General features: G+C 48.6%; 2 protein-coding genes across 37 annotated transcripts in view; one reads left to right on the forward strand and one right to left on the reverse strand.

Annotated features, from left to right (window-relative positions):
* Window positions 1–634, forward strand: part of LOC127921643 (telomeric repeat-binding factor 2-like) — a 36,304-nt gene extending 35,670 nt beyond the window's left edge. For all 36 annotated transcript variants that reach the window (XM_052505234.1, XM_052505210.1, XM_052505236.1 and 33 more), the window contains one exon: window positions 162–634. The gene's annotated coding sequence lies outside the window, so the exon portion shown is untranslated. The remainder of the gene's footprint in view (window positions 1–161) is intronic.
* Window positions 635–3,716: 3,082 nt separating this feature from the next.
* Window positions 3,717–11,612, reverse strand: LOC127921651 (60S ribosome subunit biogenesis protein NIP7 homolog). The gene is made up of 5 exons (XM_052505247.1): window positions 11,445–11,612; window positions 10,876–10,962; window positions 10,602–10,740; window positions 9,217–9,357; window positions 3,717–4,984 (listed from the first exon to the last, which is right to left on the reverse strand). The coding sequence occupies exons 1-5, from the start codon at window positions 11,498–11,500 to the stop codon at window positions 4,865–4,867; spliced, it is 543 nt and encodes a 180-aa protein (XP_052361207.1). The 5' UTR covers window positions 11,501–11,612; the 3' UTR covers window positions 3,717–4,864.
* Between the last annotated feature and the right edge of the window lie 13 nt (window positions 11,613–11,625).

Raw genomic sequence — 11,625 nt, forward strand, 5'->3', positions numbered from 1 at the left:
GTTTACCCTAAGTGTTGTCCCCTACAGTGTGTTAACCCTAAGTGTTGTCCCCTACAGTGTGTTAACCCTAAGTGTTGTCCCCTACAGTGTGTTAACCCTAAGTGTTGTCCCCTACAGTGTGTTTTCTATACCTTGCGTGTTCTGTTGTGTCCCTCCTGTAGATGTGGACAGCAGAGGAGACGGAGTGGGTGAAGGAGGGAGTGAGGCGCTACGGAGAGGGGAACTGGTCCAGAGTAAAGTCCTCTTTCCCCTTCTTGGGCCGAACCTCCGTGAACATCAAGGACCGGTGGAGGACCATGAAGAAACTCAAGTTGGTCTGAGGGGACCAAAGCGTCTAACTTGTCCAATAAGAAATTATATTTTTAAGTTTACATTTACTACGGGGTGCAGTAACGAATTCGAACGCTGGAGGGCCTCGGAGCTACGCAAGACAATGATGACGTTCTCCTGATGTGAGACGTTTCCTTTCCACAAAGGATACATGTTTGCCCGTCGCACATCTGTCAACAGGAAGCTGGTCGGAGGGCCTTTGGACTAAGATAGATGTTGATTCTGCCATTTTGTTTTAGACATGTTTATAGAAGTATTTTATCACTTGTCTTTCTTGGTAAAATAAAGACTTCTCTTCTACTGACTGGCCTAACGTTTACCACAGGACTGGTTTCTACTAACTGGCCTAACGGTTACCACAGGACTGGTTTCTACTGACTGGCCTAACGGTTACCACAGGACTGGTTTCTACTGACTGGCCTAACGGTTACCACAGGACTGGTTTCTACTGACTGGCCTAACGTTTACCACAGGACTGGTTTCTACTGACTGGCCTAACGTTTACCACAGGACTGGTTTCTACTAACTGGCCTAACGGTTACCACAGGACTGGTTTCTACTGACTAGCCTAACGGTTACCACAGGACTGGTTTCTACTGACTGGCCTAACGGTTACCACAGGACTGGCTTCTACTGACTGGCCTAACGGTTACCACAGGACTGGTTTCTACTGACTGGCCTAACGGTTACCACAGGACTGGTTTCTACTGACTGGCCTAACGGTTACCACAGGACTGGTTTCTACTGACTGGCCTAACGGTTACCACAGGACTGGCTTCTACTGACTAGCCTAACGGTTACCACAGGACTGGTTTCTACTGACTGGCCTAACGGTTACCACAGGACTGGCTTCTACTGACTGGCCTAACGGTTACCACAGGACTGACTGGCCTAACGGTTACCACAGGACTGGTTTCTACTGACTGGCCTAACGGTTACCACAGGACTGGTTTCTACTGACTGGTCTAATGGTTACCACAGGACTGGCTTCTACTGACTGGCCTAACGGTTACCACAGGACTGGCTTAACGGTTACCACAGGACTGGCTTCTACTGACTGGCCTAACGGTTACCACAGGACTGGCTTCTACTGACTGGCCTAACGGTTACCACAGGACTGGCCTAACGGTTACCACAGGACTGGCTTAACGGTTACCACAGGACTGGCTTCTACTGACTAGCCTAACGGTTACCACAGGACTGGCCTAACATTTACCACAGGACTGACTGGCCTAACATTTACCACAGGACTGGCTTAACGGTTACCACAGGACTGGCCTAACGGTTACCACAGGACTGGCCTAACGGTTACCACAGGACTGGCCTAACGGTTACCACAGGACTGGCCTAACGGTTACCACAGGACTGGCTTCTACTGACTGGCCTAACGGTTACCACAGGACTGACTGGCCTAACATTTACCACAGGACTGGCTTCTACTGACTAGCCTAACGGTTACCACAGGACTGGCTTCTACTGACTAGCCTAACGGTTACCACAGGACTGGCTTCTACTGACTGGCCTAACGGTTACCACAGGACTGGCTTCTACTGACTAGCCTAACGGTTACCACAGGACTGGCTTCTACTGACTGGCCTAACGGTTACCACAGGACTGACTTCTACTGACTGGCCTAACGGTTACCACAGGACTGGCTTCTACTGACTGGCCTAATGGTTACCACAGGACTGACTGGCCTAACGTTTACCACAGGACTGGTTTCTACTGACTGGCCTAACGGTTACCACAGGACTGGTTTCTACTGACTGGCCTAACGGTTACCACAGGACTGGTTTCTACTAACTAGCCTAACGGTTACCACAGGACTGGCTTCTACTGACTGGCCTAACGGTTACCACAGGACTGGCTTCTACTGACTGGCCTAACGGTTACCACAGGACTGGTTTCTACTGACTGGCCTAACGGTTACCACAGGACTGGCTTCTACTGACTGGCCTAACGGTTACCACAGGACTGGTTTCTACTGACTGGCCTAACGGTTACCACAGGACTGGTTTCTACTGACTGGCCTAACGGTTACCACAGGACTGGTTTCTACTGACTGGCCTAACGGTTACCACAGGACTGGTTTCTACTGACTGGCCTAACGGTTACCACAGGACTGGCTTCTACTGACTGGCCTAACGGTTACCACAGGACTGGTTTCTACTGACTAGCCTAACGGTTACCACAGGACTGGTTTCTACTAACTGGCCTAACGGTTACCACAGGACTGGTTTCTACTGACTGGCCTAACGTTTACCACAGGACTGACTGGCCTAACGTTTACCACAGGACTGGCTTCTACTGACTAGCCTAACGGTTACCACAGGACTGGTTTCTACTAACTGGCCTAACGGTTACCACAGGACTGGCCTAACGGTTACCACAGGACTGGTCTAACGGTTACCACAGGACTGGCTTCTACTGTTTACCACAGGACTGGCCTAACGGTTACCACAGGACTGGCCTAACGGTTACCACAGGACTGGACTGGCCTAACATTTACCACAGGACTGGCTTCGGTTACCACAGGACTGGCCTAACGGTTACCACAGGACTGGCTGACTGGCCTAACGGTTACCACAGGACTGGCCTAACGGTTACCACAGGACTGGCTTCTACTGACTGGCCTAACGGTTACCACAGGACTGGCTTCTACTGACATAACGGTTACCACAGGACTGACTGGCCTAACGGTTACCACAGGACTGGTTTCTACTGGACTAGGCCTAATGGTTACCACAGGACTGGCTTCTACTGACTAGCCTAACGGTTACCACAGGACTGGCTTCTACTGACTGGCCTAACGGTTACCACAGGACTGACTTCTACTGACTAGCCTAACGGTTACCACAGGACTGGCTTCTACTGACTGGCCTAACGGTTACCACAGGACTGGTTTCTACTGACTGGCCTAACGGTTACCACAGGACTGACTTCTACTGACTAGCCTAACGGTTACCACAGGACTGGCTTCTACTGACTGGCCTAACGGTTACCACAGGACTGACTTCTACTGACTAGCCTAACGGTTACCACAGGACTGGCTTCTACTGACTGGCCTAACGGTTACCACAGGACTGGCTTCTACTGACTAGCCTAACGGTTACCACAGGACTGGCTTCTACTGACTAGCCTAACGGTTACCACAGGACTGGCTTCTACTGACTAGCCTAACGGTTACCACAGGACTGGCTTCTACTGACTAGCCTAACGGTTACCACAGGACTGGCTTCTACTGACTGGCCTAACGGTTACCACAGGACTGGCTTCTACTGACTAGCCTAACGGTTACCACAGGACTGGTTTCTACTGACTGGCCTAACGGCTAACGGTTAGTAACAGATACAACATTTATTCAGGAGAAAAAAACCAAAAACATCTCAGTATATCAAAACAGTTTTAATGTTATGCTGATGGAATTAACTGCACAATCATATTTATGCAAATCGCTTAAACCAGAGAACCATACAGATTATGAATACTACATATAACCTCAAATATTCCAATTTACAAAACATTTATTTAGATTGGCTGAGAGATTTACATTCATAGTGGCAGGGATGTTTGGTAGATAAATGTAAATCACTCGGCCATAGTGAGGGATGTTTGGTAGATAAATGTATATCACTCAGCCATAGTGAGGGATGTTTGGTAGATAAATGTAAATCACTCAGACATAGTGAGGGATGTTGGGTAGATAAATGTAAATCACTCAGCCATAGTGAGGGATGTTGGGTAGATAAATGTAAATCACTCAGACATAGTGAGGGATGTTGGGTAGATAAATGTAAATCACTCAGCCATAGTGAGGGATGTTTGGTAGATAAATGTAAATCACTCAGCCATAGTGAGGGATGTTGGGTAGATAAATGTAAATCACTCAGACATAGTGAGGGATGTTGGGTAGATAAATGTAAATCACTCAGCCATAGTGAGGGATGTTTGGTAGATAAATGTAAATCACTCAGACATAGTGAGGGATGTTGGGTAGATAAATGTAAATCACTCAGACATAGTGAGGGATGTTTGGTAGATAAATGTAAATCACTCAGCCATAGTGAGGGATGTTTGGTAGATAAATGTAAATCACTCAGGCATAGTGAGGGATGTTGGGTAGATAAATGTAAATCACTCAGCCATAGTGAGGGATGTTGGGTAGCTGACAGCTTGATGAAACTCTCCAGACAGTCACTGGCCCCTTGGTAAATTAGAGGGAAATACACAATCATATCCTGAAGACCAGGGTCTCCCCAAAGGAGAGGAAGTACTACTGTATATAATTGACAGTCCAGTTTGTAGGGTGGTCCCCGAGGAGAGGAAGTACTACTGTATATAATTGATAGTCCAGTTTGTAGGGTGGTCCCCGAGGAGAGGAAGTACTACTGTATATAATTGATAGACCAGTTTGTAGGGTGGTCCCCGAGGAGAGGAAGTACTACTGTATATAATTGATAGACCAGTTTGTAGGGTGGTCCCCGAGGAGAGGAAGTACCACTGTGTATAATTGACAGTCCAGTTTGACGACTCCTTATGTGAGCGTGTCCTCAGACCTGATGAACTCTCCGATGTCTGCCTGGTGGAACACAACGATGGACATGGGGTCCACTCTCCTGCACTCCTGGGTGGACTTGGCTGCCACTCCAAAGCCCTGCAGGGAGACCAGAGGGGCGTGTTCAAACCTGCACGTTACCTAGGAGTTACTATGGTTACTGGTGCTTTAGATATTAGCTTGTCTGAAAGGTTGTCAAGCGATCACTATCCAACAGAGATGCTGTGTAGAACTGACAGTATGGGTCGGTTTACCACACAGATTAAGTCTAGTCCTGGACCAAAAAGCACTTAATGGAGATTCTCCATTAGTCTGACTAGTTAACCTCTGGGAAAGCTGCCCCCTGTGTTGACTGAATTGATTGGATAATGATTGGAGGGAGGGCTACATGTTGACTGAAGAGAGGGCTACATGTTGACTGGAGGGAGGGCTACATGTTGACTGGAGGGAGGGCTACATGTTGACTGGAGGGAGGGCTACATGTTGACTGGAGGGAGGGCTACATGTTGACTGAAGGGAGGGCTACATGTTGACTGAAGGGAGGGCTACATGTTGACTGAAGGGAGGGCTAAATGTTGACTGAAGGGAGGGCTACATGTTGACTGAAGGGAGGGCTACATTTGACTGAAGAGAGGGCTACATGTTGACTGAAGAGAGGGCTACATGTTGACTGAAGGAGGGCTACATGTTGACTGAAGGGAGGGCTATATGTTGACTGAAGGGAGGGCTACATGTTGACTGAAGGGAGGGCTATATGTTGACTGAAGGGAGGGCTACATGTTGACTGAAGAGAGGGCTACATGTTGACTGAAGAGAGGGCTACATGTTGACTGGAGGGAGGGCTACATGTTGACTGAAGGGAGGGCTACATGTTGACTGAAGGGAGGGCTACATGTTGACTGAAGGGAGGGCTACATGTTGACTGAAGAGAGGGCTACATGTTGACTGAAGGGAGGGCTACATGTTGACTGAAGAGAGGGCTACATGTTGACTGAAGGGAGGGCTACATGTTGACTGAAGGGAGGGCTACATGTTGACTGAAGAGAGGGCTACATGTTGACTGGAGGGAGGGCTACGTGTTGACTGAAGGGAGGGCTACGTGTTGACTGAAGGGAGGGCTACATGTTGACTGAAGGGAGGGCTACATGTTGACTGAAGGGGGGCTACGTGTTGACTGAAGAGAGGACTACGTGTTGACTGAAGGGAGGGCTACGTGTTGACTGGAGGGAGGGCTACATGTTGACTGAAGAGAGGGCTACATGTTGACTGAAGAGGGACATGTTGACTGAAGGGAGGGCTACATGTTGACTGAAGGGAGGGCTACATGTTGACTGAAGAGAGGGCTACATGTTGACTGAAGAGAGGGCTACATGTTGACTGAAAGAGGGCTACATGTTGACTGAAGAGAGGGCTACATGTTGACTGATGTTGAGAGAGGGCTACATGTTGACTGGAGGGAGGGCTACATGTTGACTGAAGGGAGGGCTACATGTTGACTGAAGGGAGGGCTACATGTTGACTGAAGAGAGGGCTACATGTTGACTGAAGAGAGGGCTACATGTTGACTGAAGGGAGGGCTACATGTTGACTGAAGGGAGGGCTACATGTTGACTGAAGAGAGGGCTACATGTTGACTGAAGAGAGGGCTACATGTTGACTGCAGGGAGGGCTACATGTTGACTGGAGAGAGGGCTACATGTTGACTGGAGAGAGGGCTACATGTTGACTGGAGAGAGGGCTACATGTTGACTGGAGAGAGGGCTACATGTTGACTGGAGAGAGGGCTACATGTTGACTGGAGGGAGGGCTACATGTTGACTGGAGAGAGGGCTACATGTTGACTGAAGGGAGGGCTACATGTTGACTGAAGGGAGGGCTACATGTTGACTGAAGAGAGGGCTACATGTTGACTGAAGAGAGGGCTACATGTTGACTGAAGAGAGGGCTACATGTTGACTGAAGAGAGGGCTACATGTTGACTGAAGGGAGGGCTACATGTTGACTGAAGGGAGGGCTACATGTTGACTGAAGGGAGGGCTACATGTTGACTGAAGGGAGGGCTACATGTTGACTGAAGGGAGGGCTACATGTTGACTGAAGGGAGGGCTACATGTTGACTGAAGAGAGGGCTACATGTTGACTGAAGAGAGGGCTACATGTTGACTGAAGAGAGGGCTACATGTTGACTGAAGAGAGGGCTACATGTTGACTGAAGGGAGGGCTACATGTTGACTGGAGGGAGGGCTACATGTTGACTGAAGGGAGGGCTACATGTTGACTGAAGGGACATGTTGACTGAAGGGAGGGCTACATGTTGACTGAAGGAGGGCTACATGTTGACTGAAGAGAGGGCTACATGTTGACTGAAGAGAGGGCTACATGTTGACTGAAGAGAGGGCTACATGTTGACTGAAGAGAGGGCTACATGTTGACTGAAGAGAGGGCTACATGTTGACTGGAGGGAGGGCTACATGTTGACTGAAGGGAGGGCTACATGTTGACTGGAGGGAGGGCTACATGTTGACTGAAGAGAGGGCTACATGTTGACTGAAGAGAGGGCTACATGTTGACTGAAGGGAGGGCTACATGTTGACTGAAGAGAGGGCTACATGTTGACTGAAGGGAGGGCTACATGTTGACTGAAGAGAGGGCTACATGTTGACTGAAGGGAGGGCTACATGTTGACTGGAGAGAGGGCTACATGTTGACTACATGTTGACTGGAGAGAGGGCTACATGTTGACTGGAGAGAGGGCTACATGTTGACTGGAGAGAGGGCTACATGTTGACTGAGAGAGGGCTACATGTTGACTGGAGGGAGGGCTACATGTTGACTGAGAGAGGGCTACATGTTGACTGAAGGGAGGGCTACATGTTGACTGAAGGAGGGCTACATGTTGACTGAAGAGAGGGCTACATGTTGACTGAAGGGAGGGCTACATGTTGACTGAAGAGAGGGCTACATGTTGACTGAAGAGAGGGCTACATGTTGACTGGAGGGAGGGCTACATGTTGACTGGAGGGAGGGCTACATGTTGACTGAAGGGAGGGCTACATGTTGACTGAAGAGAGGGCTACATGTTGACTGAAGAGAGGGCTACATGTTGACTGAAGGGAGGGCTACATGTTGACTGAAGGGAGGGCTACATGTTGACTGAAGGGAGGGCTACATGTTGACTGAAGAGAGGGCTACATGTTGACTGAAGAGAGGGCTACATGTTGACTGAAGAGAGGGCTATATGTTGACTGCAGGGAGGGCTACATGTTGACTGAAGGGAGGGCTACATGTTGACTGAAGGGAGGGCTACATGTTGACTGAAGGGAGGGCTACATGTTGACTGAAGGGAGGGCTACATGTTGACTGAAGAGAGGGCTACATGTTGACTGAAGGGAGGGCTACATGTTGACTGAAGGGAGGAGGGGCTACATGTTGACTGAAGGACTAGGGAGGGCTACATGTTGACTGAAGTGATTGGATAATGACTGGAGGGAGGGCTTTCTGTTGACTGGAGGGAGGGCTACATGTTGACTGGAGAGAGGGCTACATGTTGACTGGAGAGAGGGCTACATGTTGACTGGAGAGAGGGCTACATGTTGACTGGAGAGAGGGCTACATGTTGACTGGAGAGAGGGCTACATGTTGACTGGAGGGAGGGCTACATGTTGACTGGAGAGAGGGCTACATGTTGACTGAAGGGAGGGCTACATGTTGACTGAAGGGAGGGCTACATGTTGACTGAAGAGAGGGCTACATGTTGACTGAAGAGAGGGCTACATGTTGACTGAAGAGAGGGCTACATGTTGACTGAAGAGAGGGCTACATGTTGACTGAAGAGAGGGCTACATGTTGACTGAAGGGAGGGCTACATGTTGACTGAAGGGAGGGCTACATGTTGACTGAAGGGAGGGCTATATGTTGACTGCAGGGAGGGCTATATGTTGACTGAAGAGAGGGCTACATGTTGACTGAAGGGAGGGCTACATGTTGACTGGAGTGAGGGCTACATGTTGACTGAAGTGATTGGATAATGACTGCAGGGAGGGCTATATGTTGACTGGAGTGATTGGATAATGACTGGAGGGAGGGCTATCTGTTGACTGGAGGGAGGGCTACATGTTGACTGAAGGGAGGGCTACATGTTGACTGGAGGGAGGGCTACATGTTGACTGAAGGGAGGGCTACATGTTGACTGAAGAGAGGGCTACATGTTGACTGAAGGGAGGGCTACATGTTGACTGAAGAGAGGGCTACATGTTGACTGAAGAGAGGGCTACATGTTGACTGAAGAGATTGGATAATGGACAGCATGTGAAGGGGGAGGGCCAACTCACCAGCGGTACGTCTGCCATGGAATACACCACCACACCCTGGTATTGGTTGGTGTTCTCTGTGATCCTCCCCAGACCAGACTTCAACACGTGGTTCCCATAGAGGAAGGACTGCTCCTGTCCAGGCTTAACCCACACCTTGAACTGGACACACAGAGGGTTCAGTTACTCAGACCATAGAGGAAGGACTGCTCCTGTCCAGGCTTAACCCACACCTTGAACTGGACACACAGAGGGTTGTTACTCAGACCATAGAGGAAGGACTGCTCCTGCCCGGGCTTAACCCACACCTTGAACTGGACACACAGAGGGTTGTTACTCAGACCATAGAGGAAGGACTGCTCCTGTCCGGGCTTAACCCACACCTTGAACTGGACACACAGAGGGTTGTTACTCAGACCATAGAGGAAGGACTGCTCCTGTCCGGGCTTAACCCACACCTTGAACTGGACACACAGAGGGTTGTTACTCAGACCATAGAGGAAGGACTGCTCCTGCCCGGGCTTAACCCACACCTTGAACTGATCACACAGAGGGTTCAGACCATAGCTCTGTTATTACAGGACTACCAATGTCTTAACTGAGATCCTGTCGGTTGAGAGAGATATTGATGTTCATTTTAAAGCTTACGCAAATATGATTATCGAACTAAATCTCTAGTCTCACCTGGCTGTCGTCAGAGTCATTTTGGGGCGGCAGGTAGCCTACTGGTTAGAGCATTGGGCCAGTAACCGAAAGGTTGCTGGATCGATTCCCCAGACTTACAAGGTTAAAAAAAAATCTGTCGTTCTGTCCCTGAACAAGGAAATTAAGCCAATGTTCCCCTGTAGGCCGTCATTGTAAATAAGAATTTGCTCTTATCAGACTTGCCTAGTGACTTTTTAAAATATTTTTTACAATATCTACACTTCTAACATGACTGTGGTTATCATTATACACAGTGACATGTCAGAGGGGCCTCCACTTCCTGCTTCTTGTTTACCTTCTAACATGACTGTGGTTATCATTATACACAGTGAGGGGTCAGAGGGGCCTCCACTTCCTGCTTCTTGTTCACCTTCTAACATGACTGTGGTTATCATTATACATAGTGAGGGGTCAGAGGGGCCTCCACTTCCTCCACTTAACATGACTGTGCTCAGAGGGCCTCCACTTCCTGTTCACCTTCTAACATGGCTGTGGTTATCATTATACACAGTGAGAGGTCAGAGGGCCTCCACTTCCTGCTTCTTGTTTACCTTCTAACATGACTGTGGTTATCATTATACATAGTGAGGGGTCAGAGGGGCCTCCACTTCCTGCTTCTTGTTCACCTTCTAACATGGCTGTGGTTATCATTATACACAGTGAGAGGTCAGAGGGGCCTCCACTTCCTGCTTCTTGTTTACCTTGGCATATGGTGCCAGAAAGTCCAGTGCTGTGATGTGCAGGCGGAACTTAATGGTCTTGGTGAACTTCCCAAAGCAGGTGCCCACCGACACCAACTTATCACGGGAGATGTTGGTAGCCAACTTCAGAATTGTCTCACTGATAAAAAAAAAAAAAAAAAAGTGGAAATAAGACTATCTTAACTAGCCAAAGAGATGATCGTGAAGTAACCTGCTTTACAATATCCATTAGGTAATATTTAACAATAACAGCAGCTCTGTAGCGTCCGTTTACCTGATGTAATATACACGGTCATTGTGAAGTCTGAAGCAATATGTCCCATCGGGTCGATCCACCAGGTGTTTGATGTTCTCACCAATGCTGCGGACAGACAAGAGGAAGGGGTAATACATTGTCAATGTGGAATCACGTGTCACGGGGCGGCAGTGCAGCCTAGTGGTTAGAGCGTTAGACTAGTAACCGGAAGGTTGCAAGTTCAAATCCCCGAGCTGACAAGGTACTAATCTGTCGTTCTGCCCCTGAACAGGCAGTTAACCCACTGTTCCCAGTGAAAATAAGAATTTGTTCTTAACTGACTTGCCTGGTTAAATAAAGGTAAAAAATAACATTAAAATAAATAAATATACACAGACGACGTATTCGCCAGCTTGCTGAGAAGCATAACTAGGTGCAGGTTAAAGACTGTCATCATGAGCATATATCACCAAAGAGACTGGATATAGACTGGTGTTTATCAACCCTGTGCACTAACTAGCAGGCAAAGCATGGAGCGAGTCTGAACAGCCACAACAGTTTCAAAATAACGTCAACCTCGTCTTTCAAGATCACATGTCAATACTCACTATTTGGAGAGTTTCTCAAACATCGTTTTTGTCTCGTCGTCTGTTAAAGGCCTCATTTTGCTCAAGGATTCGCTAATTTCCTTACAATATTGTGCCCACTGAATGTAGCTTGATACAGCGTGGGGATAGAGAGCGGAAATACATGCGCAGGAAAACGGAAGTGGATGTAATAGTGACGTCA

This window comes from Oncorhynchus keta, unplaced genomic scaffold, assembly GCF_023373465.1.
Source record: "Oncorhynchus keta strain PuntledgeMale-10-30-2019 unplaced genomic scaffold, Oket_V2 Un_contig_2290_pilon_pilon, whole genome shotgun sequence".
Classification (NCBI taxonomy): domain Eukaryota; kingdom Metazoa; phylum Chordata; class Actinopteri; order Salmoniformes; family Salmonidae; genus Oncorhynchus; species Oncorhynchus keta.